The sequence below is a fragment of the Trichinella spiralis genome, assembly GCF_000181795.1.
Source record: "Trichinella spiralis strain ISS 195 chromosome Unknown Scfld2, whole genome shotgun sequence".
Lineage (NCBI taxonomy): Eukaryota > Metazoa > Nematoda > Enoplea > Trichinellida > Trichinellidae > Trichinella > Trichinella spiralis.
Window position 1 is genome coordinate 4,535,229 of NW_003526941.1, and position 18,501 is coordinate 4,553,729.

At 35.6% G+C, this 18,501-nt stretch overlaps 4 protein-coding genes across 4 annotated transcripts; 3 read left to right on the forward strand and 1 right to left on the reverse strand.

Moving 5' to 3' along the window:
* The first annotated feature begins 629 nt into the window (after nt 1-629).
* On the forward strand, nt 630-7,890 carry Tsp_03504 (putative paired box protein Pax-2). Its single transcript, XM_003379805.1, has 6 exons — nt 630-723; nt 1,911-2,076; nt 4,110-4,702; nt 4,823-4,875; nt 4,979-5,210; nt 7,577-7,890. Exons 1-6 carry the CDS (start codon nt 630-632, stop codon nt 7,888-7,890), a joined length of 1,452 nt encoding a protein of 483 aa, XP_003379853.1.
* A 408-nt stretch (nt 7,891-8,298) lies between these two features.
* Nucleotides 8,299-9,505, reverse strand: Tsp_03505 (coiled-coil domain-containing protein 51). The gene is made up of 3 exons (XM_003379806.1): nt 9,377-9,505; nt 8,709-9,185; nt 8,299-8,583 (listed from the first exon to the last, which is right to left on the reverse strand). Exons 1-3 carry the CDS (start codon nt 9,503-9,505, stop codon nt 8,299-8,301), a joined length of 891 nt encoding a protein of 296 aa, XP_003379854.1.
* Nucleotides 9,506-10,211: 706 nt separating this feature from the next.
* Nucleotides 10,212-13,734, forward strand: Tsp_03506 (putative maternal embryonic leucine zipper kinase). The gene is given in 16 exon segments (XM_003379807.1): nt 10,212-10,309; nt 10,321-10,432; nt 10,576-10,683; nt 10,762-10,905; nt 10,972-11,040; nt 11,137-11,229; nt 11,512-11,679; nt 11,901-11,987; nt 12,060-12,167; nt 12,225-12,392; nt 12,455-12,662; nt 12,781-12,865; nt 12,919-13,042; nt 13,190-13,293; nt 13,354-13,523; nt 13,727-13,734. The coding sequence occupies 16 exon segments, from the start codon at nt 10,212-10,214 to the stop codon at nt 13,732-13,734; spliced, it is 1,854 nt and encodes a 617-aa protein (XP_003379855.1).
* Nucleotides 13,735-15,952: 2,218 nt separating this feature from the next.
* Nucleotides 15,953-18,151, forward strand: Tsp_03507 (hypothetical protein). Its single transcript, XM_003379808.1, has 8 exons — nt 15,953-16,006; nt 16,288-16,473; nt 16,540-16,605; nt 16,688-16,747; nt 16,812-16,893; nt 16,923-17,023; nt 17,220-17,288; nt 18,098-18,151. The coding sequence occupies exons 1-8, from the start codon at nt 15,953-15,955 to the stop codon at nt 18,149-18,151; spliced, it is 672 nt and encodes a 223-aa protein (XP_003379856.1).
* Nucleotides 18,152-18,501: the final 350 nt, after the last annotated feature.

Consider the following 18,501-nt stretch of genomic DNA (forward strand, 5'->3'; position numbering starts at 1 on the left):
GTTAAAAAAAGTTTCATAAAAATATTTGCTTTTTTTGTTTGAAGGAAAGTTTATCCTGTAAGGTATAAAAGGAGTAGATATTTTAACAACAAAATGACATAGCGAAGCTGTTCTAGCTGGACAAAATTAGACAGGAGTCGATTACGCATTTTCTCTAGTACAATGACGTCAATTGATTTACAGTAAACCTTGACCAATGAGCTGATTCGATAGAGGTAGGCATGAGGCGTATATGGTCGTCACGATTGGTCAACAAAGCAAGCAGCATCCTTTTCCAGTTGGAACGCATCAATCATCATAAAACACTACTAAGCTTAGAACTGTGTTTTACCGCACAGTTGGAACAGAGTATTACAACCATTTATTATTATTAGTATTACTGTTGTTGTTGTTGTTGTTGTTGTTTGGTGCTGCTGCAGTTATTATTATTATTATTATTACAATTATTACTTCACTTCTCTATTACAACGATCGTCAGTCATTATTGATTGGATCAGAGATTTGTGGATTTTGAAAAGAAGAAAAAAAAAGAACAAAAAGAAAGATTTCATTCTTCGTTTCCTTTCTTTTCGCCTCTGTATAATTTGGTTATTTGTTTCGTTTGAACTTGCTTCCGGGTTGCTTGAAATATGAATTCGTTCTTGTTGAACGCCGCTGATTCCGCATCGACAACGTCGTCGACAAAATCATATTCAGCCATCATGGATTACGACCAATGCCGAAGTAAGTGATCAAGTCGACTTGGCTTTGCGTTTCAGCTTAGGAAGGGATGCGCTTGATTCAATTAGCCGATCACGGCCGCCCGCGTTCGGCGCTTGCTTAACAAGCGTTCACGCCGAGTCCATAACCGAATAAGCAAATCACGTTTTCGCGATAGCCACCGTTGGTCAATTGTTTTCAGCCTCCTAACGCGGCAGAAACACGACACGGCGCCTTCCGTTGCACCATTAATGACAATTGCCAGTTTCATTGCATTCATAATCATTGTTACCGCCGACATCCGCCGGCCATTAACACTTGACAAATTGTCTCGTCGCGGGTCAATTTATTTTCACCCCAACGCACCCATTCGATTTTTAAAATAAAAAAGAACACATTACACATTCATCGCCTTGTATTAGATTTTCTTTTCGCACACGCGAGCGCACCGAGAAAAATACAGACAAATCTAGTGACATTGTATTTTACACATTCATTTATTTATTTGTTTGTTTGTCTGTTTGCCTGCTTGCTTGTTTGTTTGCTTGCCGTTTTGTTCGCCTAAACTTAATTTTCATGCTACGATTGCCAACTTCAACATCTGCATCCACCTCTGATCATAGTGTCGATTTCAGATCTAGTTGGATAACTTTCGGTAAGCGCTTTACAAATATAATCAACACTTTATCAACCAATAATCAACATTGAACCGAATCGTAGTGTAATAATTTGAAAAAAAACACGACATATCTTCAGTAAATACATAAATAAATAAATATATATATATATACATCTTGTAAAACTGACAGTAATATGTGCGTGTAGAGTTGCTGAAGTATGTAGTGACTGTTGTTGTTGAAGAGGAGGTTTGATTTCAAGTCATTTTTGTTCTCTCAAAAACTTTCTCGTTCTGCTTAACAAAACCTATATAATGTCAGAAAGGAGACTGAAATAGAAAATTTTTTCTTTTTTTTTCATATTTTCCCCTTTCGTTTAACTGTTGCAAATGTATATAAATACAGCGCAGGCGGCTATTTTTCTCAACTACAAATAGAATAAAATCCGTCCCGCTTGACAAGATCTTAACAAAAACGAAAGCAAATGAAAAAATGCTTCTCCTTTTGACAAAAAAAACTTCTTTCTATAAAATAGCCAGTCGAACTGCTTGTTTTTACATCTGCTTGCTATAGTTGTTAATTTTAATATTGCAGGTCACACCGGTGTCAATCAGCTCGGTGGGGTGTTCGTCAACGGCAGACCTTTGCCGGATCATATCCGCCAAAGAATCGTCGAATTAGCCAAGTCAGGAGTCCGCCCATGCGACATCTCGCGGCAGCTTCGTGTTTCGCACGGTTGTGTTTCCAAGATTCTCGGGAGGTAAGGATGACAGTATTTTTTTCTCTTTGACTTTTGCCGATGACAAACAGCCCCATTGAACCGACGGACAACGTGCATGCAATATAATAGCTGGCAAATAATAAATGGCGCGCAAATTGCTAACAACGACAAGCCACTTGCTGACAGATGCGGCCACTTTCGACCGAGCTCTCTTAGCTGACCGACCACCCAGCTAGTGGGAAAAATGAACGTTCTTTCTTAACAAATTTGTTGCAAACACAACAATTCCAAAATGCCAGATGTATCTTTGAATCGTTGAAAATTGATTTTCTTTTTCCAAAAATTTTTGCCAAAAAAATGTTCGTTCTCACACAAAAAACACGAGAAATTAAAACAGTAAGCACAGCGACGACACACAATTCAATGGAAAGCACAAAGTTTTCACTTCAATAATAATAATAATAATCGGCATTCTGCTGACTTTAATTTAATTCACTTAAGTGTTTGAAACGCAAATTGCAAATCGCAAAGGGACCCATTTTCACTACTATTAATCTTCACCAACCCGCTGCCAATAGCCAACATGGATGCAAAATTCTCTTTCAAAGAAAGAGTGGAACAACAAGATAAAAAAACAAACAAATAAATAAATAACTTTCTCTCAGGTTTCATCTACATGTAGCTTTGCTCCTTCCCTTGCATTTTAGAAATCATATTATTTTTTCTGTTCAGATAGAAGATATGTCACAAAGTTAGCTTCAGGCTTTTAATCGAAATGTAAAACGACGACGGCCCTCTCTCTCGCTCTCTATCTCTGTATGCTTAAAGGCAATACAGCATGCGTTTCACGTTTTTCATTCATTGCATATTCGACGATCGTTGAAAATATCAATGTCGTCGCAAATCGTACATCGTTTAGGGTCATTTGCACTGTCCACGCATCCAATTCTGTTGGTAAACAAGCTGCCAGTGTAACACTTGTTCCCTTTCTAAGCGCAATTGTAGTCGGTTCAAGGAGGACCTTTGTCAATTGTCAATAAATGCGCAATGAAAAGCGACCAGAAGCAGAGCAATGCATCCCTTGGGTGTTTTACAAAAACTGATCTCTTGCCAGATGCTGTTGTCAATTTGCTTTCACAACCCATAATCACATAACATTACAAAGTACTTATTGTGTACCGAAGTTATTTTTCTTTTCTTTGATATGTATATATAAAGGTTTCCTTCTGTTAAAAATTTCACTTCTGACGTAACCAATAGTCAAATTAGAATAAAATTCACATTAAATAGAAGAAACAAAATGTGAAAAGTGAAGTGATAGGTTGAAGGAAATATCAGAGGCTGAGTCTGGACTGGATTGGATTTCGAGTGATTCGACCTCGACCCAGGGTGACCAGAAGCAACAGTTGGTCAGCTGTGCAGTGTTACCGACTCTCGGCAGCTTTAATGTGGTTCTCGCCGACGTTAACCCCCCGCTTGGTGAAAACAACAGAACAATTGTTGACGGTCGTTTGCTTGGACTGCTTGCTTTTCCGCCTCTGCAGTTCAGTCTCATTCGACTATCTTTGCTTTGCTCAATGACCGGCCGTCATTTGCACTGAAAAGCAGTCGATTGACAACAATGCGCTTTTGCCGCCGCAATCAGTTTAATTGAAACACTACGAAACCCCCCCCCCCCATCCGCCTCCCCCTAATCACCCACTACAGTATCGACATAATGAGCAGGCGGTGACCGGCCAACTCGACTAACTTACAGTACGTTAACAAAATGGCAAACATCGAATGATGAATGATGAATCCCGCAGGGTGAAAATGGTCTCTTCTACCGCGAGCCCAGCTGGACAACGATATCACGCTGCTGGTCAAGTACTACAAGTCAACAGATGCTTGACCGGGGAAACAAAATTCAACTATCTATTATGAAGTTTAAAAGAAATTGAAAAAGAAATGGAAAAACAAAACAATTGACAATGCAATTTCATGTATTATTTGTACATTCGAATATAAATGCAAAACAATCAATCATTCATTCATGCTATATAAAATATTATTATTATTATTATTAATTTCAGATTTTATGAAACCGGCTCGATCAAGCCAGGCGTGATTGGTGGTTCGAAACCGAAAGTGGCAACGAACAAAGTAGTTGGGGCTATTGCAAATTACAAAAAACAAAATCCGACAATGTTCGCTTGGGAAATTCGCGATCGGCTACTAGCGGACGGTATATGCGATCATGACAACGTGCCAAGCGTGAGCAGTATTAATCGAATTGTGCGCAATAAAACTGCCGAAAAGACGACCACCAATCGTCAGACCAATGATTCGTCATCCGGTGCAAGCCAAACCAACCCGATGAAAACAGCCCGTGACCATGGAACGACCAACGTACGACCCGAGAACGGTCATTCGACAAGCACGGTCACCAACGCTGCTAGCACCCAGGCACAACAGCACCGAGCTCTGATAAGATCCGCCACCGTCGCTGCGGCCGGCAATGGAGCCACCACAATCCCGGTTGGACCCACGCCGACTTACGTGATGAGCTATGCACCTCAATCCACTCAGGATATTATACATTCTCGCATCGGACCCTATTCAATCAACGGACTACTTGGTATTGAATCTCAGGCATTGGTGGCGTCGGTGGCCAAAAATAATTCAGGTATCAACAAACCACGATATATTTTCAGTAAATACATAAATCTTGCAAAACTGACAGTAATATGTGTGCGTACCAGTTGCTGATGTATGTGGTGAGATAATAATAACTTCATTTTTTCAGATATGAAAACTCAATCGGCTTTTCGTTGCGCTGCTTCAAACGATCAAAATGCAGTAAATTTGAAAAAAAATTTTTCACTTGCAAAAGAAAAAAAAACTAAATTATACGTATTGTCTTGTTTTTTTTGAATTATACAGAGAAATTATTCCATTTCAGGCTTGGATGAACCGCGTTAAATTGGAAAATCCCTACGCAACAGTTGCCGCAGATATTGGCGCTTTGCTAACAGCCGGAAGCAACACCACTCTTTTCCCCACCGGCTGCATGACAGCCACACCATACGGAGATCATTTCAACTTGATGGCGCCGCCGCAAACGGCAGGCATCTGTGACGGTAAAGGACTCAATGGTACCAACATCCCGGCTACACCCGCACAACGAACCTCAGGTAAAAATCATTTTTTCTTTTTGTTTTCCAATACTCAATCATCATAAAATGTCGTCTTTTCCTCTGATTTTTCCATTGAAAACTTATAATTGAAAAAATCAATTTAAAAAAATATAAATTAATTTTTTTTTCTTAAATTTTTTCATTCCATTTCAACTGAGAATCATATTGTCAGCTTTTGAAAAATCAGAATCCTTTGTTTTTTCCATTATTTACATATTAGATGAGAAGAAGAAATGACGGGTTTTCGTTTCTTAATGAGCAGCATTTAGAGAAAAGCAGATACAGATTATACTATTATTATTCAGAAAGAAATAATCATTTGTCATCAGATTTAGTCAAGCGAAACAATCATTTCCAACACAAGCTGAAGAAAGCGAATTAATGACTTGATTAATGAATAATATAAATAACAACATCTGCTACAATTACGTTATACACGTTGAATCAAACAAACACAATTGGTGAATGAGATGATGTACGTCAAAATAAGATAGAGTTTTTGCATAAAAAAAACCTATTAATCTTTTTTCTTTTCTGAAATTCAAATAAGTTGGGTGTGGCCTTAAAAAGAGGGGAAAAAAAGGAAAAACTGCAGCAGCATTTTCACTTTTTTTTATTTTGTCAGACGCATATTTAAATTATATAAAAGCTAGTGACCAATCAGGCCAATGTCAATGTCGAAAAAAGCTTCCGGCTCTTCGCGCATCATGCGTACTACAATGCATTTGTTGGAAAGGAGCGCGCACCAGCATTGTTAAATCGACCCCCAGCGTTTCCTGTTCATTGTTATTCACGGTCGAAACGGGTGTCATTTTGAAATTGAACCGAAAAAGGTGACAACCAGTTGTTCAACAGACAAGCAAGAAAAAGCAGCAGCAAGCTTTATTAATAATAATCGTTTCAATTTGAAATTCAAAAATAAAAAGTAAATAAATAAATATTAAAGAAAAAAAACTAGGTCAGATGCGTCACCATCATTAGTAGCAACAAAAAGGTGTTCAACAGGGACGATTGGTGATTATTGAATTTTCTCGACGCGCAATGGCCGGATGTTTAAATAGGAAAATATTCCTTCTCCCGTTGATCGACGAACAATCAAAAACGCAATTAACCTGCTACCTATACAATAATGACAAATAGCCGATACTTTGTGCCGCATAAAATGCTAAACTAAATCAATTCAACTTTTTCCCATTGCCTACAGATCACAAAACACAAATGTCGCCATTCATTTCTCCTTCTCACTCTCGTCATTCAATTTCGCAAACTTTTACAACATTTTCAAACCAGTTTTCTTCCTATTCTGATATACCTCATTTTTCACTTTTAATACAGTACGTTTAATTTATCAATTTTTCAAAATGATTTTCTGTAACATTGCAACTCAGTTTTTGAAAATAATTTCACACAAAAAACTATATATCATTTTTGAAATCTAATCCGTTTCCTCAAAAGGCGAATTCTGACTGTACAACGTGATACGCGCAAGATGCAATTAAGAGAAACATTTGGAAAATACCACACACACACACACACACACACACACACACACATTTAACGTCAAATGAGCCACCATTGCATTTAAAATTTCAGTATCAATGCACACATCAATAATCAGTATTCATTAATCAACGTACACTTAATTTTATGCCACGTAATAAGTGTGAAAAATTAATTACTACCGTATCACTTGTAATTCATTTTTTCCAATTCACTTCTCAACTTTAGAACTGCACTTATGAATCATCAGCTAATAGAAAACCTCTTTCCACTATTCAAAGTTCCGTTCTAAGTATACACGACTAATGAAATATTGCCTCTAGTGAATAATTTGAATTTCAAATTTTCGTAATTGAACATAGAATTCTGAATTATATTGCCAACCAATTTGTTAATTCAAACTTCAACCATGCACGATATAAAATTCGTACCTGTAATTCGTTTCAAATGAATTGTAGTCGATTGTTTGTTAATCATTCTTCGTTGACATTTGCTTTTTGTTGATCCTCTCTTTCATCGAAATATTGTCGTCAGATAAAACAGCGTGTAACGGTCTATTTCCATATCAATTCTGTACTTTCTACTGGAAAACAGTCAACGCATTTCATGGGTGTAAATTTTATTTTTTTTTCAATAAAACTATTACCTAACAAAGTTGCCAAGTTGTAATTTCAAGTATTGAAAAATCAATTTGACAACATTATTCCAATATCTACTTAATATTTTCCATGCTGTTCATACAGTAAACAGTAATGAAGTAACATAGTATGCAAATTTTTTAAACAAGTAATAAAAATTGTTAAAAAAAATTTCATTGTCGAATTTATTTGTAAAAATTAAACAGTTCATTTGTAAAAATTTAGGTGAAATATTGTCATCTTCGAACACTGGTCCCGGATTTATCATTCCATCGCCAGCGGAAAACGTCGCAAAGTCCGACAAAAGTTGCAATGCAAGACCTGGCACAATGTTGAACACGTCCCGGATGACAATATCGCCTTTCGCTCCGTATCCTTGTGTGCCGCCGGCGAGTATGACGGCCGCAGGCTTGGTTGGAGCGTTTCCCGGTGATTATTACAACAGTTATGGATCGTTGCCGAACAACTGCTGGTCACCAAATGTGCCCACTGGATGCAGTTCACTGATTCGTGAGAACATTTTCTTCATCTCTTGTTAGTTAAATGGGGGGAAAATGGAATTTTGATGAATGCTCATTTTTCAGCCAATCCAGCATATTACGCAAGCAACGCAAATTGAATGCGAAACTGTACATCACATCAACACCAACAATGAGCTGTCAAGCAGTGTTTCAAGTTTACTATCAAACCCACTTGAACGATCCTGGCGCTTTTGTATATTTCTTTCCGATTTTTTTCGCGATGATCTCTTCGTAGTTCATTAAAACACAGAGCTCAGTAGCGCTGAAAAATATGGCATCTTCGATTCGCGAAAAAAAGCATCTCGTTACCTCTTCTATTTTGTTCGTTCGCAATTTATAAGTAAAATTCGTTCATTACGTCACGTGCAGTGAGTGGTGCGTTCGTGAAATAGAAAATAGCCAACAGTTGGAAATATTTATCAAAAATCATCTATCCTTCAAGTAACAAACAACAAAAACAATCACACTACAGAGACACAAAATACCAACAGCAATGGAACGTTTGTTGTTATCCAACATTTGTGAAAATTCTGAATCATCGTACATCTTGGACTCACCTTTCACAAAATTTTCTGCTATCAAATTTCTAATTTGTTCCATCTTTTCCGAAATTGATTCAATTTGTGTTTGAATTTTTGTTGAAATCAAATCTCGAATTTCATCAACATCGGCACATGCAGACATTTTTATCATCCCAGCAGAGCTGTTAGCCTAAAAATCTAAAATTAATTAATAACAATAACAAATTTGAGCATTGTTTTAAAACAAAAAAAGCAACATTAAAAATTCATCTTGAAAATCAGAAATCAAACACTGTAATACATAAATATTCTTACCGTGTTGGATCGAGCTAAAGCGAGATAGGCGCGCAGTTCGGCCAGCAGCTGCTGCTGAATTTCTGACGAATCAAGGCTGTTGGTCGTGACGATTCGTTTCAACTCTACCATTCTTCGTTGATTGTTCACCGTAGTTCCAATAATACCGACCAGCGCCCCAAAAGCCGAACCGATAATTGACCAGTATTTTGTTCGTTCACTTTTCTGGCGCTCTTTTTCGTGGCTTTCTCGAAGACTTGCCGACAGCAGGCTGAAAGCTTCCCTTTCGTTTGCCTCGATGTTGTGGAATTCATCGATCAGTTGTTTTTCTTGTTTCAAAAACGTGTGCTCATCGGTCAATAGCTGTAAATAGCGATCATCCGCACGAGAAGTCTTCTCAAGTGTTAATTGTAATTGTTTACGCTTCTCTTGCAGCTCGTGAATACGTATCTGATTCTCTCTGCGTTGTTTCTGCATTTCGATGAAAACCTTTTCAGCCTGAAATTCAAATCCGTATATATTTTTCAACTTTGCTAAATGGAATTTCCATTCAGCATTATTCAGTTCTTTTGGATGAGAAAAAAAACGTCTAATACAACACTTCAATGTTGCTTACAACAGAGTTGCAACGCAATCTAAGGGGGGAAATTTGTAACAAATGAACAGAATAAAAATATAATACTACTCACTTCGAGAACTTTCTGTTGCGCAGATCGCACTTCCGTTAACCCGATGAAATTTTCATACTGTCGAATCACACTTTCCAGTTTCGAGTATAGAATATTAAAAGCCTTTTTTCTGACAGTCGTTTTCAACATTCGTCTCAGGTTCGCGCTCTATTCATATTAAGAACAAATCAAATAATAATGCAATTATACATTCGTCAAAAATTACAACCACTACGAGCTATTCTATTTTTACCAATTACAAAAATTTCTCTATATTTTACTTTTACTTTAAACTATTTAAAGAAATGAAGTATATTTCAAAAATTAATCAAACATCGCATGATCAAGTAGGTAAAAAGACAAGTCTAAAATTTACATAAAAGTAAAAGAACCAAATAAAGAACATCTCTACCTTCAATTAAAAATAGTTTCCAAAGCTGAATTAAAAGTGAAGCAAATTTGAACTAATACGTAAGTAAAAAATTACAAACTCTTAACAAACACTATAAATGAGAATGCTCGGGGTAGCCTTACTTTGTCCGCTCCCGTTTTGTCCCAATTTTTCTCATTGGCTGATCACTTATATTCTCATTATCAATGAATTAATATCAATTTGAAATCAACTTTGTAATAAAATTTTAAATTGAGCACGTTCAAAGTAAAAAACAAATTCATACATTTTTATTTTATACAAATTTAGCATTGCTTGCTGATTAACTTTTTGAAAAGAGAAAGTTTAAATGTTCATTAAAAGAACCTTTGCATCACTCAAATATTACGGTAGAATGCGCTAGTTTGATCTATTTTAGAATAACACTGGCGAATATCGTCGAATTTCAATAAAAGTTATTTAATGATGACTACGCAGAAAGCTTTTTCCGATCAAGAAGCACTGAATGGTTTCTACGAGCTTTACGAAACTATTGGCAGCGGTTTGAAAAAAGGATTTATTTTGTTTTATTTAGCTTACGTAGTAATTTTTCCAAACTAGGTGGTTTCGCCAAAGTAAAGCGTGGCGTGCACGTTCTCACTGGTGGATCTGTGGCTATAAAAATCATGGACAAGAAAGCTCTTAAGGTTCTTTTCCACTTTCAAAATAATTTAAATTTACACACGAAAAAAAACAAGACTCATGATTAGAATGGAATTATAATTCTTGAAAATAGCAGAATTTTTTAAATTATCAAACTGACTGTTACAGTTCTTGTTTTATTCTTTAGAAAGATCTACCAAGAGTTCAAACAGAAATAAACGCTTTGAAACACCTCTGCCATCAGAATATCGGTCGTCTGTATGAAGTGATCGAAACGGAGCGAAAATACTTTCTAGTTCTTGAAGTGCGTGGATGATATGATAATTGCATAGACGTGTATTAGTTTTTTTTCACTTTCACTTTTCAACTTCAGTATTGCACTGGTGGTGAACTGTTCGATTATATTGTAAAAAAAGATGGACTACCTGAGCCCGAAGCTCGGCACTTTTTTAGACAAATTGTCGCAGCGGTTGTTTTCGTTCATGAACAAGGCTTTGCTCATCGAGATCTTAAACCCGTATAAAGCTTTCTCATGTTTCCTTTTTTTCATATAAATGGACACGTTTATTACTGACAATTTTAGGAAAATCTGTTATTGACTGATGACCTGCGTTTGAAACTTATCGACTTCGGACTATGTGCAAAGCCAGAGGTATAATTTTTTCTTACTTTCCTATTCATCTTTTATGCAATGCAATCGAAATACTTAATAATGTAATCTCAGCTTTTATTTTATTAACAACTTCAGTATGGCCTGCAAGACGCTTTGAACACTTGCTGCGGCAGTCCTGCATATGCTGCCCCGGAAATCATTTCTGGAAAAGCATACTATGGGAATGAGGTAAATTTTACATCATTAAATTTCCATAAATAAATATTTGAAAAAACAAAGTACATATTTTTATTATTAACAATGTACAAGTGGTCAGTAAAATCAATAACGCTAATTTCATTTAAAGACTGATGTATGGTCGATGGGCGTTTTATTGTACACTTTGCTTTGTGGATGTTTGCCATTTGATGACGACAATATTACAGCAATGTATAGAAAGATACAGGCAAATATTATTATACCACTATTTCCTTACTTGATGACATATAAATCCTTATTTCCTTTCTGCAGTCGGGTCAGTACAAAGAACCAACAGACGTATCTTCTAATGCCGTGAATTTGCTCCGTTGCATGCTGCAAAAAGATCCGGCGAAACGTATCAAAGCGAAAGAACTGCTCACACATCCTTGGGTAGTTGGGGACTACAGGCAGAGTATCAAATGGCAAAGTATTTACCAAGTAAAATACTTTTTTCATTTTGTTTTCTCACCAACTGTTTAACTTTAATGAATCTGCATGACCGACTTTTTATCAAAATGGGCGGCAATTTTTAAATTTAAGTATAATTAGGCACAGATTTTCTAACTGTTTTAATTTAATTTATATTTGAATTTTTTCCATTGCATGATTTACATTTGCAATGAATTTTTACACTGCCGCATGATACTTTTTTAACTCAGCCTGGAATTATCGATCATGACTGTGCGATGGAAATAGCTGTTCGCGAAGGTACCACTCTGGAATCGATAGTTCAACGGTTGCAAAACGTAAGAATATACTTCAGTTCAATTTTCTAATTCTTCAAAAGACAAAGAAAGATCTGTTTTTTATAATTACAGTGGAATTATGATTACATCACTTCAACGTATTTGATACTACTTGATCATAAGAGGAAAAAACTTCCGATAAAGCTGCCTCCAAAACCAGGTGCTGTGAACAAACTTAATGTAAGATGGAGTGGAGCAGAGAATGAGAAAAAACATTTAAAGAAGAAATAATTATAGACTTCTACGCGTTTACAGCTTATTACCTCGCCAACTATACACGCTTCTTTGGAGTCTATGTTGGATGAACCAAATGACGAAGAAATTTTGGAACGCTTGCAAAATGAGAAAAGTCCAAAACCGCAAGTACTTGATACTTTACATCTTGAGAACGAAGCACCGAAAGATGTATATATTACCTACCTATTTGTGATTATCATTCGCTTAAACAGTACATTTCTTTTTTGAAGGATGATTCCTATCACACGGCAATCGGTAGTGGTCTTGTATTTCTACCTCCATTGCCAAGTGATGCGAGAGCGCCATGCAAAATCGGTGAAAGAGCAAGTGATTTAGTTAAAGCATTGAAAATTCGTGATGATGGAAAGAATATTGTCGACGATTCTAAATACACCGTGCGACCGAACAGCATATACGTAACGCCAGCTGGGAAAATAAGTAATCCCAACAACGATGAAAAAAGGACAAAACTAATAACTATAACAAGGATAATAATAAAGATAAAATATATATATATTACGAATTACAAATCATGTTATTTATGTATTATTTTCAGTGAATCGTAAAATACTGACACCACTTCAACAAACCACACCCAGTGGAATATCATCATTGGATACCCCGTTTAGCGCTCAACTGAGGTACATAAATTTAAAATAAATCAACCAAATTGTTTTTACTGTTCTGATCATAGGAACATGAACAAAGATACTACACCAAGAGAGAATGTGACACCTTTATCAGCACATACACCTAGAAGCCGAAAACGTACAACTCCACAGGTAGCGAAACGAATGTTCACCAGTGTAGAACGAAAAGTGGATCGAATGATCAATCTACTGACTCCAAAACGAGCAAGACTTCAAGAAATGCCCGCAAAGCTTGCAAAATCGAGAGCATGTTATTTTTTATCTTCAGCAATAATCACTTTCATCTACTACCAATATATTTATGCGAAATTTCAGGTTTCTACAAACGTGTCGGTTTCAGCGTCTAAAAGTCCAGAAGAAGTTATCAATACACTAATTAATGTATTTCAGTCGAAAGGTATCGTTTGTAAAAGAAATGGGTAAGCGAAAATTTACAATCATCTTTAACCTTCTCTAACCAATTTTTGGATATGTTCCAGATGGACTGTGAAAGGAAAATCAACCGATGCCAACGGTAAAGTGGTGTTGACTGTTGTATTTGAAATCGTCTACATAAGTCATTTGAATATGGTCGGCGTGAAACGCAAACGCCTGAACGGTGATGCTTGGATGTACAAGCGTGTCTGTGAAGATGTTATGAATTCTGCTAGTATTTAACTTCAGAACTGTTAAATCAATTAATTGTTTTAAATTTGACAATCGTTATTTACAGATACTTTTAAATGATCCGTTTCAGCATTGAACACAATTTGAAAAATTGTTTTTATATAAAGCACTTGCATTTGGATATTCGCTTGAAAATTCACATTTTACCAAACCATACGCATTTTTAAATTAAACAATAAATTTTAGCTTATTAAAAAGAAAATCAAAGCACAGATCTGAGTATATGGAAAAAAACTTAAGTCATTTTGTATGAAAACAATTCAGATGTAGGAAAAAATACTCAAAAAAGCATGTAACATACCAGGGGTAGGATAAACTGGATACCATGGACAAATGAACAAGACTGAAAAAGTTAATACTGTACTAAAATAATTAAATAATTCAAGTTTAACTTACAGTATACTGTTCTTAAAGTACATTTGCACAAATTTAAGAAATTTGGTTTTATTTTTAAGAAGGGTTATGATTATATTGCAAATAATGCATACTGCTTCACTGCTTGAGTATGTTTCTGCTATTTGACAAAACTTCACCGCTAGGACAATCCCCTTGCTGAAAACGCAATTTGATTGGGCAAATCTGATCTTCCGTTTCACCTTCAAATCTGCAAGGTCTTTTTTGTCATTCTTCTCTCTGGCTTTTGTCTATGCGGTGTTCATTTGACGCTGATCACCGCTTGTGTTATTTCACTCATATACGTCAATTTTCTAAATATAATATTCTGCGATTAGAATTATTACACATTACAAGAGAATGATGAGCTTTTGGAAGCAGTTGGAAGAAAATTGTCTCGACTGACCAGCTACGACGCACAAAAGCGGTTGGATCATTGCTCTAAACGTGGAGAACCAGTAACAATGCAGTTTTAGAGGACAGGTAATGATTTTTACACGTTATATACACTTTTATTTTTCTGCAGCAGTTTATTTTGAAAAATAATTTTTTTCACTTCCAAGATATGACATTTTTTTCTATTTTACCATCGACAGATACACTAGTTCTACGGTGAATGTGAATTTCATTGACACACAGTTATTAGTTCTTGTTTGTTTCTTTGATTTTAATAAATTATTGTTTCGCTTTCAGAATGGGTTGAAATGTTCAAATAAATGAAATCCAACAGAAGCTTATAATTAATGATTAACGGGAAAGCTGAATATTGGTGCCTGTTTACTGTCATTGTTGCCCATTATTCCGCAGTGGGTTATTCTCTGTAGCGCAAAACTTCATTTTTGCCATGCCCCGATCCTATTACTGCGCACTAGCTTATTTTCTGTAGTCCAGAAACTTTGCATAATACATTGCATCCCTTACTCCGCAGTGGGTTATTTTCTTTGACGCAGCAATTCATTTTTATCTTGCACCGCGCAATTACTCCGCAGCCACTTATTTTTGGTGACGCAATAATTTTGCATAAAGCACTGCGCCCATTACTCAGCAGCGGGTGATTTACCATGGCGCAGCAATTTAGTTCCATCATGCACCGCGACCATTACTCCGCGGCGGCTTATTTTCTCCATTACACAACTTTTTATTTTATTGTGCACCGCTGTGTATCTGTCAATGCGCAACGCTGTGAACGTCAGGCTATGATTATTATTGTAATCTCATGTTTTAATTTTTTCAAACTTTATTTTTGAATGAACATTACCGTTAATAAAGCATTTTTTAATTTTATTTCAATCCAGAGTTTCTACAAAAAAGAAATATGAAAGACTACAGCAGCTTTTGTATCCGTCGACAGCGATCATTCATTGATGGTTGATTCATGTTGGTTCATATGTGATAAACGTGTGCTGTTCGAACAAGTGTTGCAATTGATGAAAGTCCAGATACATCCATGAAAGAAATTTCATATCTTTCATTTTTCCTTTATGAATATAATTCAAGCAATTCAGTAAAGCTACACACAAGCAGAAGATGGACCGAATCATGCGAAAATTTATGTGAGTTGAAAATTTCTTAAATATATGTTGTAATTGATTGAAATTATAATTAATCATTGAGATTATAATTTCTTAACATAATCGAGTAATAGAATGTTTATAATTATTGTAATTCCGCCTTTGAATTCAGTACCTTAATTTCAAATTGTTTGAAATATTTTTGAAAGAGATTGAAAAATATTTTTTCAAAAGAAAGATTGCATTTAGGCTAGGGAGAATAGCACTGCGTGCGGGTTGTTTTTCAATTATGCAAATCAATTTTCTAAGAAACACCAGTGTTATCAGTAACTGAGTGCTTGGTCATTGCTTGCTGACGTGCAAACTAGTTCACAGTCGCGCTAGATAATGTTCAACGTGTGAGTTTCATTTGAAGCTAATGGTGTGCGGAAACAGTGGAATGCTGTGGACACAACACCACACTAAAAGCAATATATATTCACTTTGTGAATGGAATCTAAGTAATTAAATGACACTACACAAACAGAAGATGGATCCCATCTATACGATGGCATTTAGTTTGGTAAGTTGCGTATTTTCTACATATATTGCAAACAATTCGAATTGTAAGTTACAGCAGATATTTACATTGCAGTTTCCTTATGTAAACGAATAACATAATATTTATAATTTTTGAACTATGTCCTTTACGATATTTTATAGTTGTAGCAGTATATCATAAATATTATAAATGTAAATTGTTCCAATAATGTACGTTGCTGGGCATGCTAATATTAATTTTTTCAAATCCAACTTTTCAAAAGAGATAGTAAATTTGTTTTACAAAAGAAATTTAATACAAAGAGCAGGTATGTTGTGGTTTTGCTAGATCGAATGACACTACATGAGGGTTGTTTTTCAATTATGCAAATGAATTTTTCTTGTAACGCTAATGTTATCAATAACAGAGCGCTTTCCGTTTGCTTTGTGACGTGGCTATTTGCTAATGTACAATTAAAACAAACTGAAACTCATTTCGTATTTCCGTTGGTTTTTGAGCATTTTCTTGTATTTATATGTATTGTAATCACTTTATATTGTATTTTTAAAAGTTAGATCGTCAGCGAGGCATTAGATGAATTATATTTTTTGTCTGATTTATTTTGTCAGTTCGCGCAGTTAGTGTGCTAATATTTTGGAGAAAAGATTCTGCGATGAGATTGTTTATGCAGATCACTTTTGAATTTTCAAATCTCAAATTCAGATATGCGTAGGTGTGTTTTGTTTATGTCAATATTTTTGTTATGGCGATTTTTGTCAGAAAGTTTATATTTTGACTGAATTTGACTTTGACTAAATGTCAAGGTCATTTGTGAATTTTCATATAGTTCTCATTGGTAGAATGTGACAGTGCCTTTCTTCTGTTCGTATTATATCTCGGCACAGGTCACAATTTATCTTCACCAAAAAGTTGTAATACACTAAAAACCGGTTTATAGCGCAACACTATGCAAATAACGATTTCTATAAAGGTGCCGTGTCATCAGTAAGGGTGCGTTTTTTTCTTTCACTTACGTGGCAATTGGTAGCGTTGCGAAACGTTCTCTGAGTTCATTGTGGCGTTAAGTTGCCGCTGAAGTGTGTTTTCGAATTATTGAAAAATATTCCACTTTTCTAATTGTGTCAGAAATTTTAAATAATTAACTTTTAATTGAAAAGATGTTACTTATTACATTTGTTGCAACTCTACTTTGTGATAAAGTGAGAACAGTTTTGATTTAATATCATTTTTGCAGGTAAAATTAATGAATCAAAGAAAAAGTGAAAATGCGGATAACACGAAGCAGAACCAGAGAAGGCCAGAGGTAAATGCGATTTCTTGTGTGTGATGATTCTGTGAGACAGGGCTTAGCATAATTAGAAAGTGTGAAGGTATTCCTTAGTTTATTTGAATAATTTAAGTTTGTAATATATAATATATAAATAAGATGTTTTTCACTGTAAAACTGTACATTTGATTTTTCATATTATGTTACGATTTGGTTAGATTTGATTTTGTTTGGTTAGTTTTGGCAAAGCAACAAAATAATTTGTCAATTTTCTTGTTATGGCGTTTTTCCACAGGTAGTTTATATTTTGACTGAATTTGAAATACCAAGGTCATTTCTGAATTTTTGAATAGTGAATTAACTGTGCATTTGAACTCCTTCTCCAAGAAAATTGAAATGAATTCCATTTAATATTGCGCATTTGATGTATTAACGATTCGCTTTGCATTAATTTTCAATGTTCCTAATTTCTCAGCTTTAGGTTAGAATCACTTCCTCATCTTGAAAGTTTTCCAATCCACTAAAACTGATTTCTAGCGCTGCATTATGCAAATAACGATCAATAAAAAATTGCATGATCATCAGTGACTATGAACTTGTCTGTTTGACTTACGTGGCAAGTGGCAAAGTTGTCAAACGTTCTCTGTTTCTGTTTTGTCGTTAAGTAATTCCATTTTAATCCATGTTACTATTTCTTGAAAGTGTATATTCAATCATATTATGCTAGCGGTATCTTTAACTAAAATGATTTATTTCATCTGTTTAAAAATACTTTCTGCAGTATTTCAATTTTGCTAAGTGATAAAACGAGAAAATCTTAGATACAACATTTAGTATTCTTGCAGATACGACAAATGAAGAAACGAAAAAGTGGAAAAAGGACGACACGCAGCAAATAGGGCACTAAGCGAAACAGAACAAGAAAAGACAAAAGGTAAATGCGTCACATACCCTTCCAGCATCAGTTCAGGGTTGTATACTTGCTCAACATACGTCCACCGCCTAATCAGCGTGGAATACCCCCCCCCTACCACGCCTCAAGTACACATTCATATTTGTGAACCCCATCGCCGTTATTGTATACCTGCACACCACATTTCCAACGCATAATCAGAGTAGAATCCTGGCCCCCTACCACTCCACAACCTACCCAGTGTAGTGGACACAATTGTCATTGTGGACACCAGTCATTCGGCCTGCTATTCCCTGACGCTCCCTGCCCATCACCCGTCAATTTTTATACACCCGC

Bases quoted from the DNA above. Each gene is read 5' to 3' on its own strand.
- Tsp_03504 (XM_003379805.1), top strand. From the start codon at position 630: ATGAATTCGTTCTTGTTGAACGCCGCTGATTCCGCATCGACAACGTCG. The intron at 724-1,910 runs GTAAGTGATCAA...TTAATATTGCAG, and splicing joins GGATTACGACCAATGCCGAA to GTCACACCGGTGTCAATCAG. The intron at 4,703-4,822 runs GTATCAACAAAC...TCATTTTTTCAG, and splicing joins GGTGGCCAAAAATAATTCAG to ATATGAAAACTCAATCGGCT.
- Tsp_03505 (XM_003379806.1), bottom strand. From the start codon at position 9,505: ATGTTGAAAACGACTGTCAGAAAAAAGGCTTTTAATATTCTATACTCG. The intron at 9,186-9,376 runs GTGAGTAGTATT...TTTGAATTTCAG, and splicing joins CGCAACAGAAAGTTCTCGAA to GCTGAAAAGGTTTTCATCGA. The intron at 8,584-8,708 runs GTAAGAATATTT...TTAGATTTTTAG, and splicing joins CTTTAGCTCGATCCAACACG to GCTAACAGCTCTGCTGGGAT.
- Tsp_03506 (XM_003379807.1), top strand. From the start codon at position 10,212: ATGACTACGCAGAAAGCTTTTTCCGATCAAGAAGCACTGAATGGTTTC. The intron at 10,433-10,575 runs GTTCTTTTCCAC...TTTATTCTTTAG, and splicing joins TGGACAAGAAAGCTCTTAAG to AAAGATCTACCAAGAGTTCA. The intron at 12,866-12,918 runs GTACATAAATTT...TTCTGATCATAG, and splicing joins CCGTTTAGCGCTCAACTGAG to GAACATGAACAAAGATACTA.
- Tsp_03507 (XM_003379808.1), top strand. From the start codon at position 15,953: ATGACACTACACAAACAGAAGATGGATCCCATCTATACGATGGCATTT. The intron at 16,007-16,287 runs GTAAGTTGCGTA...TTTAATACAAAG, and splicing joins ATACGATGGCATTTAGTTTG to AGCAGGTATGTTGTGGTTTT. The intron at 16,894-16,922 runs GTTGTAATACAC...ACCGGTTTATAG, and splicing joins CAATTTATCTTCACCAAAAA to CGCAACACTATGCAAATAAC.